At 38.6% G+C, this 22,013-nt stretch overlaps 1 protein-coding gene across 4 annotated transcripts in view; it reads right to left on the reverse strand.

The window, feature by feature from the left end:
- Window positions 1-22,013, reverse strand: part of ZNF521 (zinc finger protein 521) — a 273,128-nt gene that overhangs the window by 231,091 nt on the left and 20,024 nt on the right. For 3 of the 4 annotated variants that reach the window (XM_034643331.1, XM_034643330.1, XM_034643333.1), the window contains exon 2: window positions 14,887-15,066. In XM_034643331.1, the coding sequence (XP_034499222.1) occupies window positions 14,887-15,066 (180 nt within the window). The remainder of the gene's footprint in view (window positions 1-14,886; window positions 15,067-22,013) is intronic. The other variant, XM_034643332.1, reaches the window with a different exon arrangement.

The raw sequence follows: 22,013 nt of genomic DNA on the forward strand, positions 1-22,013 counted from the left end.
TGGAATTTTTAATGAAAATAATGCTCAGGGAGATGATTGGGAACTGCAAGTCTAAAAATCAGGCCTAAAAGCAGCCTGTTAAGATTCACAAGATAGCCGGAGATTCCAAAAACTGAATAGGAAAATTAAATCTGCCTGGTAATTTTTGGGGGCGGGGTGAGAGGGGGTGCTGGTGGGCATAACCAACAATTCCTAAGTGGTAAGATTTCCTACAGAGATGAACCTTAGGGTATATTTTTAAAAAGAAAACCCACGGTTCTAATCCTGTGAGAATAAAGCACCCTTCTTAGCATCCATTTGCTAGATTTCAATAAGGCATTAAACCTTGTATGTCAAAATTCCTCATCTTGAAAGAAAGGAATGCTAGCCAGCCATTCAGCTTTATATGTCTTGCTTTTTCAGGGTGTCCCTTCTGCTTGCCGTAGCAACAAACCCCGGCTACAAGGGGCCTTCTAGTCAGAAGCCAAAGTTTAAGTAGTCACCAACCTAAGGAGAGGAGATTTTTCATTATCAGAAGCAGTGTTGCCAAAACGGGGTAAGTTGGGGAAGAAACTTAGATAATTGACAAAGGAAAACTAAAACCACAAGTCAGGGAAACAGGAAGCATGCTACATGGGTTGATGTCTACCTTCGGTTTCTGGTCTACACACGCAACTGCCATTTTAAACAACTGAGCCAGAAAAGGATCTCAACCTTAACATGAGCAAAAAGTGAACTCACCTAATCTGCTTCTTTCTCATTCCTGCTGTCACGTGATGGTCACCCAATGCACCCGAGGAATTCGGAGACATGGGGCTTGTTCCAGATCTTCTCCTTGCTCTTATGCCCCACAATGAATCAATCACTACATATGGATGATTTTTACCTCCTCACTATTTATCGAATTTGACCCTTCTCTCCACTCCTCTGACCACTGCACTGATTTCGGTCCCATCTTCTCTTAAGAGTGCCATCACAAGAGCTGCCAATTCTCCTCTAATCTACTCTCCACATGCCATGGAACCTGAGCAGATGTTCCCCAGCAGAAAACCTTCAATAGCTACCCACTGTCTAAAACAGTAATTACCAAACATTCTTAAGCTTCTAAACTCAATATTCAAATAAAATCTTACTCAAATATGCAGTACATAAAAGAATTCCAGCCTGGGCTGTTCTGCTTGCAGGGAATGAAGGAATCCTGCTACCTCAATCCCTACTTCCAAACCTATCTGGGTGATATCTCAAAGGATTCCTCAAAGCAGCATAAAAAGCACAGGCCAGAGAATCAAATTTAAGTTCTTAGCATAGCTCCTCTACCCTCATGGCCAGACCCTACTTTCCCTTCCTGGTTTAACCAACCTTCAAGATGGCCCCCAATGTCCCCATCTCCTGGTATTAATGCCTTTGTATAATAATTCTCTCTTGTCTCATACCAGAATTAGTCTGTTAGTCTGTGTGATCAATAATAGAATGTGGCAGATTTAATGGTATGCCACTCCCAAGATTAGGTCATAAATTCATTGTAACTTCCATATCCCTCCCTCTCCCTCTCTTCAGAGTACTTGTTCTGAGGAAAGTCACCTGCCATGTCATGACCTACCCTATGGAGAGGCCCACATGGTGAAGACCTGAGATGTCCAATCAGTAGCCATGTGATTGGGCTCAGAAGTGGACCCTCCGGCCCCACTCATGCCTTCAGATGGCTGCAACCCTAGCCACCTCCTTGACTGCAATCTCATAGGAGACCCTGAACCAGAATCTCCCAGGTAAGCTGCTCCTAAATTTCTAACCTCCAGAAACTTGAAGATTGTTGTTTTAAGTCAGAAAGCTTTAGAGTAACTTATTATACAGCAATAGATAACTCATACATTCATATTATCTCACTTATTCCCTACCTTGTACTTTCCCTCTTATTCGAAGGAGCCCAAGCAGACATTAATCCGTTTCCTACGTCTCTGTTGTTCTTCCTTCTCTTTTATCTGCCTGACGTGTCCCCTTCCCCACCTTTCTTCACCTAGCTAACTCTTTCTCATCACTAACAGCACCATGTGCTCAAGGAAGTCATCCCTAAACCTCCAGGCTGGCCTCAGAGAACTACTCTCAACCATTTTTCTCCAGATCCTGGGCTCTGTATTTCCAGTACTTACTGGACAAAGAGTGGGACCTTGATAAATGTTTACTGAGCCAAATTTGCTGACAAATGCACAGTAGTATTTGGGAAAACAAATTACTGACAGGTGCGATTCATTTCACTATCTCTGCACAGACTTCTTCATGTAGCAAGACATGATACCACATACTCTTCATTATACTAAGCCACACTGCAGGATCTTATCAATATAATAAAATTTGTACTAATAAAAACTTGTTAGTTTTTTGGTTTTTTAAAGATTTATTTATTTTATTTACTTTAGAGAGGGAGAGAGAAAACAGGAGCAGGGGAGGGGCAGAGGAAAAGAATCTTCAAGCAGACTCCTCACTGAGCACAGGGCCCCATTCCGGGGCTCGATGCCACAACCCATGAGATCATGACCTGGGTTGAAACCAAGAGTCAGACGCTTAACCAACGGAGCCATCCAGGTGCCCCAAAACTGCCAGTTTTAAACCAGTGTTCACAAGGAGAAAACTATCACTATTTAGTCGTAAGGCACCAGCTTCAGCTCTGCCTATGAGTGACCACAAGCAAAAGTTAAGGCAAAGCACAGTTCTTTGCTCTTTTGCGAGGGCTGAGACAAATGAACTGCAAAGGGCAGGCAGTTTGCTTGAGAAAGGAAGCAATGCGAGGAGGGAAAAATAAAGTGAGGTGAGGAGTGGGGGCTGCATTCAGTTGTGCTGCTTGATAACCATACTATCAATTCAGGCTGAGGGACAAAACAGAATCAATAACGCCAAAAGAAGCTTCCCATAGATTTCCATAGGCCAAAGAGGATGATACCTCAGGTATCAAGAAGAAATGGTTACATTTAGAAGACAGTATCTTTTCTCCCAACACAGATAGGTGCCTTGGAAAAAGAGAAGGAAAACACAAACCTAGAGAGAGGTTAAGGCTTGTGCGCTAAAAATAAAGTCCTGGGAAGGGAAGAAAAGCAAAAGGTTAGTGAGCGTGGGGGGTGGGGGGTGGGGTATTAATTATAGGGAGCATACATTCAGAGGAATAGGAGGAGCAAAAGACCAATTCAAATATGAGCTCTCAGATAAAATTTCAGATCTTTCCTTTTGAATACATGATACTATATAATATTTAATATAAAATAATTAAACCAGATCGTATAGTCACAGAACACTGCTTTCTGATAACCATTATAAAACAGGGTGAAAAGCAAATACTTTACATAGAAAATAAAATTACTTATGAGAAAGCATAAACACATGACAGACTTGACAGATTTCTTTTCAAAAAAATTGTAAAAGCATTCTCAACTGTCAACCTCATAATTTAATTATGATGGGGAATTTTTTTATAAATTAAACTATAAGACTTAAGCTGCAAGTCAACCTTAGTAAGAAAAATATACACTTTAAATAATTCATAAATTAAATGGAAAATGTTTTCTTGATACAACAAAAAAAATACATCTTAGTGTTTGAACGTATAACAGTGTTTTTCTAGAATATTTCTTTTAAATCATTCTAACAATGATAACCTTCTTTATAGGAAGTCTATTTTGTAAGAATGATAGAGATAGGTAAATTGGTGGTTGCTTTTGCTTTTATTTTCTGTTTGTAATGAGCTCGTAGTGAACGGAAGATCTGAATATTTACCCTCTGTTCCAATATCTCCCACATCAGAAAACCAAGAGCTCTGGGGTCATTAAAATGGGCACAACTCCAAGAAAGCCACATAAGATAGACCAGCCTTCATTAAGTAGATACTGATATGAAAATGGACATTTCTCAAGACTAATTAGAATTTTTACTTGGAAAACAGTTCAGTGTACATGCCTACTGTATGCATCTTAATATTAATTATGCATTTAAAGATTAAAGTTAATGAAGCTCAACACCCCAATCATTCTTGTCTACATTTTTATTTAGTCACCAGGGGGAGCTAATACTGCTCTGTGGGTAGGTAGAGTTGAAGAACTAGATTTTTTTAAAGAGGGAAAAATTAAATTGATGTGGTAATAGATATCATTCAATCGAGGTCTACAGTGTCCATAAGGCAAGTCTATCACGCATGAAAAGAAAAATTAGATATATATCATTTTGTAGTTAAACAAAGAAGTTAAAAAAAAACCCTAAAAGCCATCAATTAGTAGAATCTTGCTGTAGTTAATAGAGGACATATATAAACCTAGTCATTTATGGATGTCTTCGGTCCCATGAGGGTCTTACACCACCCAGATTTTGTACATTTGTCCATTTGTTGTACTGACCCTGTTATTTTCTTGGTTTGATGCACTGTTATGATTCTACAGTCTAGTAACTAATTGTTTGCTCAAAAATATCCCATATAATTACATTATAATTAGCACTGAAACAAATGTTTCTTTATCCTTTGGCTTCAAATATTTCCTTCTGTTCCAGATATATTTTTTAGCGCTTTTAATGTGTGTTCAAAGAGTTCCACCCAATAATCTACTTAAATTCATTCTACAATTCACCCAGGAGACACAATCCCTTTAAACTTTGAGAAGCTCCAGTTGGAACAAAGAGGGGGAAAGGGTTCAGAGTTTGTGGAATAATCACCTCTAATCGATCAATTTCCCCTGAAGGTAAAGCTGAAAGAAAGAAGGAGTGAAGAGTTCCAGTCCAATTCCTTGAAGTTTAAAGGAACTAAGCCCTGAGGCACAGTGTAGAATGATTCCTGCCTTCCCCTCCCAAGACCTATTAAGAGGTCGTAGATCTCTGTGACATTGCTGCCATTCCCCAAAGACAAGATCCCCAGCCATAGACTTCTCGCAAAGAGAAAGAATGGGGAAATAGCCTACTTTTAATACTCCTTTAGCAACTCACCATCCTATAAAGGAAGCATCATAAGTAGAGTAATGTAAAAAAAAAAAAAAAATTAAGTGCAGTCGTGCAAAAATGTAAAAATTCAACATCTTAAGTTTTATTATGTTGAATTTCACGTCTGAGAACAGGCTACATGTGGCAGAGCCCTTGTGTGCACACAACTGTATCCAAATTGCTACGCATTGCCCTGCTTGTAAGACAGACTGAATGGCTGCATAGGGCCTAGGAAATAGTTGATCTCTTTTAATTCATCTTCCCCACAAAAGAGGCCCCACTGTTTCCACATCCCAAATACATCCCTTCATTTATAATTTTTACACTTCTCCACAGGGACAATCTGACAGCTTTAATTACCATCAATGACCATCAAGGACGCAGTGGAAATTCTTGAAGATATTCTCCCATGGATTGTGTTCTTGACATTTTATTTACAATTTTTGGCAAATAAATCCTGAAACCACAGAATTAGATGATTGTATATTCATTATCAATTACACAACTAAGGCAAAACCATTTATCTAAAACAGTTGTGGTTCCACAAGACATCCAAAGGTAACAATGTTTTCTACATAGACAAATAATGCTAATTTTTTTTCTTGGATTATATTCATTTCAAAATGCTACTTTCAAAAACCTCAAATTAATTAAGGAGCAGATAATTTGCAAGTATAGTTTTAGCTAGTGTGTAACATTCTCCACTTACATTCTACTTATAAAAAATAAAGTGAATGCACCCATTTATTTTCTATTTCTAGCACTTTCATTCTGCAGAAACTTTACATTCATAATCAGTAGCTTGCTTGTGATGCACAAGTTATTAAAGTAGGCTGAGAAAAAAAACTCCAATTTCAAAATGCACATCAAAAATACATAGAAATATTTCTTAAGCTACCCTTTCAACATTCCAACTATTTAATTTTAATAAATTAATACATGTAATAACTCATTCACAGTGGGAAAATGTAATGCATCAGTACAGTCCTTTTATAAATCCCAAACACAATGCACAAAAGCATTCAAAGAGCATCAACCGAATGGACCAAAAATGATTATTTTACATCCATGTTTTGATAGAGAATTCCACAAACCAATATGTCAAGAAGAGAATGGTAGACTACGTACTAATATCAAAAGTTCCTGTGAAAATAACAAAGCTTTCATAGCAGGTAATAGCTTCACCGACCCTTCTCCAACACCAGAAAAAAGAGCTCACTCAACCAACGGCTCAGAGGTTGGAACCAATCAGGCCGGATTGCTTTTTCTCTGGTGAACATATAGAATGGAGTCATGGCCCTGCCAGACCATGAAAATGACACACTCAACCCCACCACTTCATCTAAAACTACGGGAGGTAGAGATTAGGGAGCTGTTCTTCACATGAGGTAGCACATGGCAGTCAAGAACAGGTCTCTGGGGGCGCCTGGGTGGCATAGCGGTTAAGCGTCTGCCTTCGGCTCAGGGCGTGATCCTGGCGTTACGGGATCGAGCCCCACATCAGGCTCCTCTGATATGAGCCTGCTTCTTCCTCTCCCACTCCCCTGCTTGTGTTCCCTCTCTCGCTGGCTGTCTCTATCTCTGTCGAATGAATAAATAAAATCTTTAAAAAAAAAAAAAAAGAACAGGTCTCTGAAATATAGGGGACAAATCCTAGGATAGAGAAGATACTCTGAATATTTGAAATCAATCGGAACAGACACCAGCCAGAAACAAAGCAGACCTTCCTGAGAGCAGGAAGATATAGTATCCCCATCAGCGTGGGTGCCCTTGCTTTTCCAGCGCCTTCCCACGCCTCAAAATAATGCTGTCTACCAAGCCCAGTAAAAGAGACTTATGGGTCCTATTATTTAACGTTAATTAATCTAATGTACACAAAATCCTCAAATGTTGACAAGTGATTTTTGAAGTCTTCTGCGAGGAAAACTGAAGGATATTGACAGTGGAGCACAAGTATTTATCAAAGAAAATGGCAAAGCTGGCCACTTCCACTCCTAGTAAAAGCTGTTTATCAGCCACTGCATAAAGGAGGAAAACAAGGTAATCAGACCTGACCCAAAACTGGCAAAGCAAACCTGATATTATCAGGAAAGTTATTGGAAATATGGGCGTATATCCACCATTGACAATGTGAACCTCATTGGGAAGTGTAATAACGTGTGTTCGCTCCTTGGTGGTTCCGTGAGACAGAGTCATTAGAATGAATTGTCAAAATAAGTGAATCTGAACCAGGACTTCAAAACAACATAAATTTATTTTAAAGACCTGTGTATTTCACCTTGACCTCCGTTTTCAATTTCTACTTTTGTGAATGTTGTACATACGTGTATCTATGAGATGTATTGATAAATATGTATGATGGAGATGCATACTAAATCTTTTTCTTATTAAAGTTTGGAAACCACTGGTCTAAAAAATAAGAAGTGTGTTAGGTAAAGGGGCTGGGAATGGAATTGATAGAGGCTGTGAAACTGCATTTTGGGAGCTTGGGGATTTCAAGAAAAAAAACAGGCTAAAAATTTTTTTAAAAAATAGGGGTGCCCGGGTGGCTCAGTCGGTTCAGCATCTGCCTTCGGCTCAAGTCATGATCTCAGGGTCCTGGGATCGAGTCCTGCGTCCAGGCTCCCTGCTTCTCCCTCTCCCTTTGTGCTTGAGCTCTCTCTCTCTCAAATAAATAAATAAAATCTTAAAGAAAAAAAAACTAAAATATGATTTTAGGTAGGAAACAAGGAATTGATCAAAATGGAGGGAAATAAAAAATAAAACACACAATGCCTTAAGCCTAATTATATAGAAATAGATCACTAATTAATATATAAATGATTAATAACAAAGTATGAATAATGAATTAATATAGAAATTAATATAGAAATATGCAAATAAAAGCTATACACCTTAAATGTAATTGATAGAAACTGAAAAGTTAACATATCACATTTATTCCATGTAATTTATTTCAACTAATGCTTTAAAAAGGAAAACAAAAAAGTCTTAAAAACAGTTTCAGTATGCTTCCATGAAAACAGTGCTTCATTCCATAAACTACTCAGTCTCCTTATTCCCTTTGCCAACAGAACTAGCTGTTAGAGTACTTGATTTTTGGGTGGAACCAGCCAGTCTTTAATTTACCACAACCATATAACACATGTACAATTACTTTCACTTCTTAAAAAAATTCTTTGGAAAAAAAAAATCCAGATGTTGAAAAGTCTTCAGTTCACAAAACCTGTTGAAACTTCCAAGACGTCTCATAACTTTTAAAATCAAATTAAGTGAACACATCATTTTATCTAATGCACAGCGTCTATTCCTCAATTCAGTTCATTCTCCTCAAAAACATGAGCCTGAACAGTAATAATATTTGTAAAGGAGCCACAAATATGGCTAGGGTTTTAAAAATCTGGTCTACAAACATGCTTCCCCACGTGTGACCGTCTTGCTGACATACGCATCTTTACTTATTCATCTTACCAATAATATGGTGGGCCAGAGAGTTAAGAATTAATACAATGCTATTCAGTGTTTTCTGCATTTACACCCAGGCAATTCGCATTAATGATGTGAAAGAACACTTAACAGACAACTCAAGTTTGCAAATTAGCAGGAGAGAAGAGAAAAATGACTCAGAACAACAAGCATACAGTATTACCAAATGCACTTTACACATTTATCCTGTTAAGTGTAGCTTAGTTTTGATGATTTACAATGCTAGTTCGTACTCAGTTTTGTAAGCATAATAAAGTCTCCGTAATCTCAGCCTTCCCCATAGCACCCTGCTATTAAATCTTTGTTGAGAAGTGTGATGAGACCCCTCTGGCTTCCAGCCCTCCCCACCCCCTGAGGGAATTGGCAAGAAATGATAGGGTTTGTGGATTAGTAAAATGAGAGGTTCTCTGTGCTTTTCCTTCTTTAAATATATATTTTGATAATCTGTCTTCTGCATCAGAGAGTCCCAACAGCATTAGACTGTTGATTTCCCTCCCTTCCCAGCCTCCAGGAAAAAGAGAGCAAGGCTCGGGCAGGACAGGTGGTTTCCATCTACTGCTACAATTGAAAAGTAGGATTTAATTTTTTTTTTCTTTCCCCCTTCCCTTTACTCCTTCAAGCAGGGATGATACATAACTTACTTGCACATGTTGGATTGCATACGAGGAGAAAATTGCACAATGAGGGAAAAAAAGAAAGAATTCCTCTTAATGCATGTCACTTTGTCCCTACCTACCCTTAGGGACTGTTTTGTTTCCTAGATCAGGATGCTTGTCCAGAATAGTGCCCACATGCCAGAACACCTCTCGATGATGAACTCCATGAATTATGTGCATGATCCCTTAGATCTCCAGGTCCCCAGTGGCTGAGTTCAGTCAAGGTTACTAATATCTACTCATGACCTGATCTGGGGCATACTTAATCCACATGATGACTTTCAAATCTGGGTCTAGAATTGGTCATCTTGCTCCATATTTGAACTTCATCTTCTAAAGCTCAGTCTACTCTGGGGTCACTTGGCAAGGCTATAGCAGGATTTCAAGACTTTTAATACAGAGTGAATCAGTTTCTATCTAGGCAGGCTCCCCAAGGAATGTGCCTCACCCTTGGGGATGAAAGTCACCAAAGGAACAAATCTCGAGTTACCAAGAAACCCTCAGTTACAGGATGGAAAGGATCTGAAAGCAGGGTATCTACCAGTTCTCTGACAATTGAAGTTAAAAGACAAAGAGAATGAAAAAGAACAATGAGAGAAAGAGCAAATTAAGAGGGGAAAATAAAACTAGAAATACCCTCCTCGCTAAACTAACACTTTCTCCATCAGGGAAAGGAAAAAAAAGAAAGAAAGAAAGAAAAAGAAGCAACAGCAGCAGCACCAGGAAAAGAGTTAACTCAAGAAGCAGGAAACGTAAATTGGAAGAGTTAGACCGCCCAACTTACATTAAAATGATTTAATCAAAGAAGAAGGTAAAAGCATCATATTACTTTTTTTAATTAAAATATTTCCAAGGATCTTTAATCTTTTTCAGATTAGTCTGAAGGGTACCCTTAGCCAACTCAAGTTTCAACTTCCACACCTTCAACAAATGTGAATGATTCCTGGTTCCATTTCTCCCCCTTTCTCTCTCTGATCCTCCACTTTTGTTTTTCCTCATCAATCCCCCACCCTCCCAGAGAAATCATCCTGAAACAACAGCAAACAGGACCAAGTCTTCTCAGATTTACCTTTCCTGAAATGTGTTTCATTGTCACAAATGAGCCTCTGTTTTCCTACCTTTGATTAAAATGTTGTGGTATGTGAGCACAGACTAGGTTTCCTACTTTTAGACTAAAAAGCTTAAGATCAAAATAAACCAAATACTTTATTAGGGTGAGGGCTTTTTCATTTTTGAAGAAGAACAATATTTAACCCATAAATATCTTCACCATACTATGGTGCTGAAAATCCAGCATTTTCTGCACTGATATTAAAGTTGTATAATATATAAAGGAATATATATTGTATAACATACAAAGTTGTAAAGGAATTGTATCTTTTGCTTCTATTCTATTTCATAAAGCTGAACATAAGGATAACTATGTGGCAGAAACTCAAAAAAAATAAACACTAAACAGAATTTAAGGTTAGCTTAACAACCCACTCTCACCTAAAGTAAGATTTCTTGCCAGCATAGTATACACTAGCCGTGTGTCAAGTCACTATGTATTTAACGGTAGTGATGATTCTACATGAGTAAAACTTCTTTTAAATCACCAGGTATTCCACTGAAAACAGAATCATACTAATTGTCTGCATTTAATGGGACTTTCCAAAAATTGCACATTCTAAGGGATAAAAAAAATGCATTAAATGAAGTCAATTAAATGTAGATGAGCTAGAAAATGCAAATAAACCCACAAAGAATACCAATACACACCCAACAGAATGCTAAAATTAAAAAGACTGATAACACAAATGTGAGCAAGGAAACACAACTGGAACTCTCAGATATCGCTGGTAGGAGTATAAAATGGTGCAGCCACTTTGGGTAAAGGTTCAGAAGTGTTTCATATAGTTAAACATATCCCACTACCTCCCATGACTCAGCAATTCTATCCCTACTTATTAAATCAAGAAAAATAAAACATATGTCCACAGGAAGACCTACATAGGATGGTTCACAACTGTATTCATAAAAACCAAACACTAAAAATAACCAAAATGTCTCCCAATGGGAGAACAGAAACAAATTATGATATATTCCTATTACAGAATACTACTCAGCAATAAAAAAGAACACATTATTCATTTACACAGCATGGGTGAATCTCACAGACATTATACTGAACAAAAGAAGCTGGACTCAAAAAAAGAGTACATAATGTGTGATTTCACTTATAAGACATTCTAAAACTAATCTGCGGTTAATCAACGTAAAAGCTAGTTACTTCTGGTGGAGCATTATTGATCAAAAAGGGGTACAAAATGGGGCGCCTGGGTGGCACAGCGGTTAAGCGTCTGCCTTCGGCTCAGGGCGTGATCCCAGCATTACGGGATCGAGTCCCACATCAGGCTCCTCTGCTGTGTGCCTGCTTCTTCCTCTCCCACTCCCCCTGCTTGTGTTCCCTCTCTCGCTGGCTGTCTCTATCTCTGTCGAATAAATAAATAAAATCTTTAAAAAAAAAAAAAGGGGGGGTACAAGAGAAATATCTAGGATGCAGGAAATTATCTTAAGAGGGATATGGGTCATGTGGGCATATGTGTTTTGTCAAAATTCATCAGACTGCACACTTATGATTTATAAATTGCACTTTATGTAGATGTTACATTTAAATTATAGCAATAATAATTATAAACAACTGTGAAACTCTAGTTAGTTGGTCTGCTTATCGTGATGATCTGAGTAAGCAACTATGAAGTGGCTTAAGGTATATTCTAGACTCAAGCAAATGAGTAAACATATTGAGGATAATGAAGCTAGGTTTCTCAGTGCTAAAGATTGTGGTAACAAATATGGAGAGAACCCGGGATGAACCTGAAGTACTGGACTGAATAGCAGCTTCAGTAGGAACAAATGGTTCTTATGTGTATATTATATTAAATTTACATATACACTTCCTAATTCTGTCTGCTGGAAGGCTCTATAATCACTGATATACCTACAGCAATGAGCACACCTAGTGCCCATATCTTGGTTTCTAAATACCTTTCTTCTTAAAAGAATGGGGGCTCCTTGGAGAAAAGGCTGATTATGGGACTGAGACAAGAATATGATGAGCCTGGGGCATTGGTGTACAGCCAAAACTAAGGTAAGTCCTCAAATAATGATGAAGACCTATGAAACCAACACAAGATCCAGTTTGAAGGGATTCCCATTGACTAAATCTCAGGCAATCTGAGCATCAAAATAACGACAATAATAAATTATGACCCCTGGAGAAAATAAAATCCAAAAGCCCACAGTGATACAAATAAACAAATGAGTGAATGAATAAGAAAGGAAATTGTGGTAGAAGGCTAATAACTACAAAAATTATAGAGTTAAAAACGGATGTTTTCTGAGGATGAGGATATTGATATGGTGTCAAAGCATCTTCCCACAAATTATGTATTACTTACAGAGGGGAAATAGTAACTTCACGCGGGAGAAAGTTGGTGGACACCATCTTAAAGAAGTATTCAATGTTAACATCATCAACATGAGGACAAATCAGCATCACATGCTTCCAGACCTAATGCACTGAGAAGACCACAACATCATTTTGGTGGTGTTCCTGCCACAGAATGATGTAACTTGAATTTAATCACAAGGAAACAAATCCAAAAACAGAGAGGCATTCTATAAAGTAGCTGACAGACACTCTTCAAAAATATCATGGTCAAGAAAGACAAAGAAAGGCTGAGAGATCATTCCAGGTGAAAGGAAACAAAAGAGACATGACAAATAAATGTTATACATGATCCTGAGTCCTAGACAAGGAAAAAAGCTATAAAGGACATTATTAAAACAACTATTCAAAATTTAATATTGATCATGGATTAGATAATAGTATACTATGGTATTAAACGTTAACTTTCCTGATTTCAAGAAGTATGCTGTGGTCATGTGAGAGAATATTTGTTTTAAGGAAATACATAAGATGTATTCAGAAGGGTAGGATGTCACCAATCTTCTCTCAAATGATTAAGAAAAAATTAACGAAAGAAAAAGATAATGATAAAGTAAATGGGGTAAAATGTAAATAATCACTGAGTCAGTGAATCAGGTAAATAGTGCATGGGCACCCTATGGATTATTTTTGTAACTTTTAATAAGTTTGGCAACATAACAAAACTAAAGTTACCCAAAATCCTAAAAAAACCACAAAAATATGTATTATGGCCAATATTTATATATGCAACATCAATGCTCAAACTTAAGTTCCAACCAAGAGTAATGGGTTTTCTGAAAGAAAGAAAATTCTATGGCCTAAACTTAGTCACTATAGTCCCTTCTTGAAGAGCCACAGTGTACTTTAATAAAGAAACCTATCTAATTGGACTTAATCCAACATTTCCACAAAAATCTGTTCAGAAACCCTGACTAAAATAGAACACCTTTTAAAATCTTCCAAAAATATCAATATTCTATGGAAAACAGTTGGAGAATCACTTGTTTACTAAATACATTTCTTATACATGGGTAATTGAAGAAAGATTTGTGCTGGGAAACAGAGAGAGACAGAGAGAGAAACAGAGTTACAGACACACACACCCACACACACACACACACACACACACACACACACACACACAGAGCCAGAGAATGTCAGCTTCAAATAGCAAGAGAAAAATGACATGAATCTAAAAAATATATATCTACCTAAAATGTCCCACTCAGGCTGATATTGTTTGTTCTTGTAGGATATGTTTCTAAAGAGGGTAGAAATTTGGCAAACTGAGTTTTAGTTTTATTCAGCCATTAAACTGAACATGTCGTCATGCTTCTTGTTATTTTAAATCAGATCCATCCCATGAACTGCATTAACAGAATGGCGCCCATGCCGTAATGGGAATCGACCGTGAGCCAGGCACTGTACAAGGCTCAGAGAATACGATGACAAATAAGACACAGTTCCTGCCGTCCATGAGCTCGCAGTCTAGAGAGGGGCAGGGGTAAATGAACACATGTAGTGGGCGCTGTGAGATGCAATAGCCAGGAGGACTTTATGGGAACCCAAAAAGGCACCAAACTCAGGCAGAGAAGCATCAAGGAAAGTTCCCCTGTGGAAGTGATATTTACATCAAAATAAGTTAACACATGCTCCATTTCTTTGAAAAAATATTCAGAAAATTCTTTTTTTTAACTTTATTTTAAACATCATGTTAGATTCTGGACCCCCATGGCATCACTATAGAAGGAAGGAAGGAAGGAAGGGTGGGAGGGAGGGAGGAAGACAAGAAAAGAAAAGAGAAGAGAAGAGAAGAGAAGAGAAGAGAAGAGAAGAGAAGAGAAGAAAAGAAAAGAAAAGAAAAGAAAAGAAAAGAAAAGAAAAAGAAAAAGAAAAAAGAGAAGAGAAGAGAAGAGAAGAAAAGAAAAGAAAAGAAAAGAAAAGAAAAGAAAAGAAAAAGAAAAAGAAAAAGAAAGAAAGAAAGAAAGAAAGAAAGAGAAAGAAAGAAAGAAAGAAGAAGGAAGGAAAGAAGGGAGGGAGGAAGGAAGGGAAAGAGAGAAAGAAAGAGGGAGGAAGGGAAAGGGAAGGGAGGGAGGAAGGGAGAAAAATACACCCACTAGCTATTAAAATCTAGGTACAATTCATAATCTAAGGACAGTGATGCTGAGTTTGCCACAAACCGCAGTCTTAGAATCCTTTCTAAAGCACTTCTAGACTTACCTATGTGTTCAAGTGTGGGAGTAAAACAACTGGGAGAGAGTGAAAAAAAAAAAAAGTACAAACTGAAAAAATCAGAAATAGAACAGTATGCGAAGACAAGAAGTGGTAAGTATTGTTTACCTGTCAACTGACATTGATTAATCTTGTGTTCGGTGATATCGCTCAGTGACTCGAACACCTGGAGACAGCTGTCACAGCTGTGCACAGCCTCGTCCTCCAGCTCCTCTCCGTCTTCCGGCCGCTTCTTACAGTCTAGGGCCTCTCCATCTTCAGTCTTGTCTTCAAGTTTACAGTTGGGGTCTGAAAGAAAATCAAGACTGTAAGTATGGGGTTTAAAGACAGGTTATTTTAAAGTAACGTTTAATCTTCTTGCTACCAAAAACAGAAGCACCATTTTCCTAGAAGCTGCAAAAAGGAGGGCTTTGGGGCAGATTTTATTCCAGAGGAACCAAAAGCGAGTCTTCCCTAAGATGTGTCACTTCAGGATGACTGGAAGCTTTTTCTTCTCTCCACCACGTGGGCCTTTTCTCATCGCTTCCTTCAAATAATTCATCCGTCCACCCTTAAGGTGAGCTTTGCCATTTTTCATAGCCTTTTAGGGGTTTTTGCTTAAAAGGTAGAGATAAATCACTTTTGAAATTAAAGTCTCCGATGTAAAGGAAAAAAACCACTGTGCTTAAGAATGAATTCCCTTTCTGCTAAATATACTGTTTCACGGGAAATTACCCGAATTAGCCAAAAGTCTAGAATAAGCTGAGCTAATTACCATAGGCACGAAATTGACCTTTACTTACAAACTGGTCAAAACACACAGTTACCCCATTATGTGTTAGACAGCGATAGCAAAATAAGCTCTCCCATGCAGCAAAACAGTCTTACAAACACGGATTCAAGTGTATATACAGGCATGTCTCTTGTTTTCAAACAAGTAATCATCAAAAAAGCAATACATACGAAGAGCAATCATAAATTATAATCAAGTCAATGACTTAAATTGGCATTACCAATGTCAAAAAGCTTAGGTGAGAGAAAACTAAAAACAGTTCTATTCTACCCCTAAGAATGATACATAAATAGCAAGGGGGAATAAGAGAGTAAAATACACCTAACATTTTTACTTAGAGCACTCTACATACTTTAAATACTTTTTGATTCTATGTGCTGTCCTTTGACTCATTTTAGAGAAATGCCCCCAAACATCCTGGGGCCATCCCTCCTCTTTACAGGACAGCAAAGGTGGGGAAGCAAGAGAAAGAGAGAAATGCCTCTTTAGGGGAAATTGGGTAATATAATCTGTGACATAATTTATGGGACATTAATTTCTAATGGCGAAAAGTCCTCCGAAGTCAGAAATAAATTATGTCTCAAAATATAGTCAATAAAATGGTTATAAAAAAGTTGTATCAAGATACCCAAGAAATATGTAATGCATTATCTATAGTCAATTTTTTTTTTAATACGGGAAGATAAAAATTTGAAATGTTAAAATCAGGAATTCACAGAATTGGAATTAGCCCAGGTTTCTTAGAAAAGTCTGTAAGTACCACCACACCACCATCCTCCTGTCTGGAAATGCTCTCTGCTACCCAGCGTGTAACACGCTTCTACGAACCCTACTTCTTACAAGTCACTGTGGTCCCTTTTTTGCTGGCAGTTGTTCTAAACCCTTTCTTCGCATCTGCAATAAACTTAACTCTATCATCACCCTTCAAAAGATTCATGTATGCCAAAATTAACTCACATTTCAATATATATAATAATCTCATGGGTTCATGAACAAAGCAGAGTTCTCATCTCAAAGAACAATTATTCTGTTTGTTTGTTTATTCGTTTTTAAAGAACGTAGTGTTTAAGTGAATTGGTAATTTGGGTTGATTTGCCATCTGGAAAATTATTATCTCAATGCTCTACACAGTGCCCATTTCAATAGACTGGGGTTTTGACTGCTCATTCCTGGGGGAGTAATCACAGGATCTTTTTTGTGTGTCTTGTACTTTGCCCAGCACAGCACCGTGTCCAGGTGAGTGCTTAGTAAATATTATTTAGTGATGATAAAAAGGGAGAGGAGTGGGGGGGGCGGTGTACATAAAAAGTCCTTTAACTGGTATTTTTTCCATAAACAGGAACAGATCAGGTACCACTGAATTAAAAAGTACCTGCATGCCTACATTTCCCAAAACGGACACAACGATCCATCACATTGGACTTTGCTGGTTTCAGATATTTCATCTAGACCTACAGACGCAACCAATAGGTTGTGCTTCAAAGATCTCCACCAAACTAAAACTAAGTGGCAAAATACTGCCACAATAGCGAGAAGGTCCGGAAAATAAGTAACTGTCCCAATTACGGCACACTGGCCCTCACGCCACTAAGCACTTGTTGGAAGGCAGTATGCACGCGCTGAATATTCTCCGTTGTTTAGCATGAGATTTCAGTTTCTCATAAAACTGATAGCACTGAGGGAAATGTGGGTGCTTGGTCTGAATTTTAATACGATTATTTAAATGCTATGCATCAAGTTTGCAGGCCTGTTTGTTTTTAAATAAGAAGACACTCTGAATACTTTCAGTCGTATGCGGAGAAAAATGATAAAAACTCGGCTTCCTTATTATTCAAGAATATGGACACTTTACATGAATTCAGTATCAAAAATATCAAACAAATAGGAATGCAGGCATGATGCTTGAGCTCTTAAAAGCTAAAGAATGACTCCAGCCCGTGCTTCTGACACTGTGGCTAGTTATTAAAATAAGGGTCATTTTAAGACTAATAAAAAATGTTTTTGCTTCCACTTCTGCATTTACAGATAGAACCCTTCAGGGACTGAAGTCAGTCAGGCTTATTCACTTCTGCTGCAACTTTAGGATGCATGCTCCAGCCAACTGGCGAATTTGTTTTTAGGTCACCACTTAAGAGGGACCCTCTGGGGGGGTGGGTGCAATTATAGCCTATGATGCCTTGGCGTAACGAGTGCTAGAATCTCTGTCTCTCTCTCTGTGAGTAGATTTTTTTTTCCCAACCTCCACTTTCATGAAGAATTATTTCTCGCCCATGCCAAAGATGTTTATTTGTGTTAGGGGGCTCCATTCCTAAAGTAAGTGGATGTAAGGAAGATTCTGGAAGGCTTACATTGTCGACCATTTCTTTCCCACAGGTGGCTACACTTCAATAATTGCACATGGCCTCAGTTATGTAGTTTTTATAAAGTCCTTTGAGATCCAATCATAAAAAATAATTGTATTACTCCACAAGCCATTCAAATCTCTGACTTCAACCTAAGGGGTTATAAATACAAGGTCCACGCCTGTGAGTACTGCCCTGCTCCCAACACCACTTCAAGAAGGACAACTGTTCTTTCAACTCAATTGTCGTGCTCCAAACTCCCCCAAAGGGCAGTATTTTTAAATATTCACAGATCCCCTGCACTACAACCGCAAACCCCATCCCAGCTGCAGAAGCCGCTCTCTGTCCTTTGACCTAAAGGGTGGCACTCAGACATGTGACGTCCATCACCACTGAGCTCACCCGCACCACCTACTTTCCAGCTCATCCCTTCCAAAGGCTGGTATGAAGCCCTGCATTTATAGTGTTCTAACCTGGATAAAAGACTTAATTTTAGAACAAAGACACAATTATTATTACAAAAAATAAATGGCAGCTCTCTGTTTCCAATTTTGTTAACTTTACTTATAAATGGAAATTTAAAAGAAGTATGTTTTTCCCCCTTATTATGCTCTCTGGCAGGTGGTGCTTTCCTTCTCATCCTCCCCTTCATAGGGTTGTTATTGCTCTAACGTGGTTTAATAAAATTTCAACTTTGGGGAAAATGAAAAATTGCACTGGCTTAAAAGTGTTGGAGGCAATAAACCCATAGACTTCAATTAATTTCAAGTGTGGGATCAGTTTAAGGCCAACCAGCAGAAATTCTATTCTGTCCATGTAAAAATGAGGTTTCACCACATTTACTTTTTATAACCTATATAAAAGTCAAGTCAAAGTAATGAATATCTAAAAGCCATCTCAGTGGACTGGCAAAGACTATCTGTATTCTTGAAACTCATCTTACATTTTTCTCTCTGTGCAACAAGGATCCCATGCCTGATCAAAGCTAAAATGTCAAACCACTGAGAAAACAGCCCAATTTCCAACCCATTTCACTGCCTAGAAATGGACCTCCTTCCAAGCCACTTTTGCATGGAAAAGCACTGGCAAAAGAAAGAAAAACTAAGAGATCATGTGGTTATAATTATTACCAGGCAAGGAATATTTCTGCAGCTCAGTGGTAAAGTAAAACTCTGTCGCTCCCTGCTCCCACTAGTGTCCATCGCAAAACAACTGCCTCATTAAATCTCTGCAGTAAGATTAATATGCCGTAGCTGCACTACATTTATAACTTGGTACTCTATAAAAAGCACATTTAATGGTAAGAGCCAGAGCCTAGATACAAAGTATTACTATAAAAACTTCTGGCAGCCAGTGCACAGTGCAGGCCCTCTGTCCTTCTTGCAGGAGATATAAATGAGGCTTTTCCTCGTGAATTCCAAGCACGAAGCTCTACCTTACAAACCCAAGTCAGTTTTTATGAGAGTGGCAGAAACACAAGATTCTGAAGATGATGTAAATATGAATGCAAGAAGATTACTTAACAACTAAGGTTGGCAAGAGATGAATGAACCCAAAATACTCCACTTATACACACACGCAAACTTAAAACATGACCATTTCCTAACAGTCTGTTCTCTGGCCATAGCCAGCTTTTCACCAAATTAAACCACCATGTCATGAATTACTCAATCTTAAATCAACCCACACAGTGCCAGTAAGTTCAAGAAATCGCCAACTAAAAAGTGCATACTGCCTAAAAAAAACCCAAAAAACAAAAACAGACAATTCTTGGCTTCATTGTGATGACCGTGACCTCCTGGATCTGAATTACCTAAAACTATAAAAAAAACAAGCAAATGTTCAAGAAAAAGTGGGCCCAACACTGCCCTACTAGTGGACTAGTAAAAATATCATGTTTTTGTCACTTGAGAAAGCTGCCTCAGTTTTCTTCCAAGGATTTTGTCTAAAAATAAAAAGAGCATTACAACTCGGTGTCTTATTCTCAGAAACTCTATGATGAATAAGTAAACAAATAATGTATACAAATGCAACTCACATTCAAATCCCCCAAATCACTATAAATGATGAACCCCAGGTTGACAGCCATCTTGTGTCAAATAATCGTTAATCGTCTACTGTCGTTTTTAAAGTTCACATCTGTATGTACAGCTAGCTGTAGGGTTTACGGGCATGGTTAGAAGTCCCATGCCTAAAAAGAAAAATCAAATGTTATCTGTTTAAGGCAAACCAGGTGCAAAATCACTCCTCCCGTACAAGCGGGTTCAAACTGCATTCACTGATGAATCTTGATACTTTTTAAGAACAGGGGAAAAGTTACCTTCAGGCTACAAAGAGTTAAACAGGGAGCAGAAAGCCTTCCTGGTTTTCAAAAACCAAAGGGCGGGATCATTATTTTGTGCTTTCTGGGCTCTAGCAATGCATTCTAACTTGAAATCCCATAAGATGAAAACAGATTTAGGGAAAATAAATCGCACACTGTTATAAAATGGCAAGCAGGCTCTAATGAAGGAATGCGGCATTACCAGACTGTGAAGCCGTCTGGCCCACACCCGCCTGCTGGTCTGCTGCCTCATTTTTTTCTACTGTCAAGAAAAGGTAAACAAACAAAACAAAACAAAAACAAAAGCAACCAGCGCGGTGGCCAAGGACGCACATCCAAAACCCAGTCCTCGGCTTGGCAGGACAGCGCGGGCCGTCACCGTCACCTGGCTGGCACCGACAGGTCGAAAGAGCTCATGTGGTCAGGGATAAAAATGTGCTTTATACTTGTTCTGCAATGTTTATTTGCAACCACTCTATTCTCTGAATGTTATTAAATTGTTTTACATAAAAAGAAGAAAAAAAAACTTTTCATGTACTTGTTCTTTCCTTTGTCTATAAAATCTTCCCAGACAGAAAGAATGATCTCTCTATTACACAAAATCACGCTGTTGAGTTTAGAATTTCCGCAGTGTTGCCTGATGGTTCCACGGGTCTATCGCGGTCCTTGAAGACCAAAGAGAAATATCACAGATGCACTATAATCAAGGAGAACGTGCCAAACATGAATTTATTATCACCCTTCTATCTAGGATGGAATTCCTTGCAGGAAGATGCTAAGTGGGGGGAAATTCACCTTGGGAGAGGTTAAAAACAAAAACAGCAACAGAGAACCATACACACACTCTTTGAAACCAAATAAAAAGTTCTCCCCTTCCGACCAGAATCCCACCCCAATTTCTTTCTTCTACTTAGTCCCCTTTTTTCCTTAACATAAAATTTAGAAGAAAGCAACTTGAGCACCCCAACTTCCATAAAGAGTATTTATCAAGGCACTCCTGCCTTAAAGTCATTGAACTTTCAAATTGAATTACAATGGCTCCTTGTCACACCTTCAGCAAACACATGTTTACTAAGCACTGATGCTCAGTAAGAGGCATTGGGTTGAGGCCCTGGAGATGTAAGGCCTAAGACCTGGTCCTTGTCCCAAGAAGCCTGCAAGCTGCCGCAGAGCTTCCCAAATGGCAGGTCAAAAGTGGGTCCAGTCAGATGTCGGAGGATACTTTCATTCAGCCCTCAAAGCGGCTGTGTACAGCTTGGGATCATGGTTAACTGTGGTCCTATTGCCTTCCCATTTACCCAAGTGCTCCATTTGAAACCACGTTTTTCTGCATCTGCCATGATGTGAGAAGGCTGGGCAAGGAAGGGGGAGTGGGCAGATGAGTAAATCAATGAATGCAGAAGGCGGGGTAAGTACTCAGATAGACAAGACCAGGGGCATTTAAATCACACAGGGCAGAGTAGGAAATTTTTACCTAAAGAAGAGCAGCTTGGGCTAAGTTTTAAGGATGGGCAGCCCTGAGGACAAGGAGAAAATGGCTCTCCAAACGGAGGAAACATATGTAAAGGCACACAGAGGCATAAAACCACGCGATGCCTTACCAGGAAGTGCAAGCTTTTCTGTGCTATTCAAATGAGGGGCGCTGCATAGAGTGGGGGGAAAGGGGAGACTTGACAGAGAGGAGGCTTGGAAAAGCAGCTAGATCACAAAGGAACTACTGTGAACTAAATGTTCACATGCTAACCTCAGCACCAGGGGAAGCCACCCAAGGACTGAAGGAGAGGGACTGATCTTGTTT

This window comes from Ailuropoda melanoleuca, chromosome 14 (assembly GCF_002007445.2).
Source record: "Ailuropoda melanoleuca isolate Jingjing chromosome 14, ASM200744v2, whole genome shotgun sequence".
NCBI lineage: Eukaryota > Metazoa > Chordata > Mammalia > Carnivora > Ursidae > Ailuropoda > Ailuropoda melanoleuca.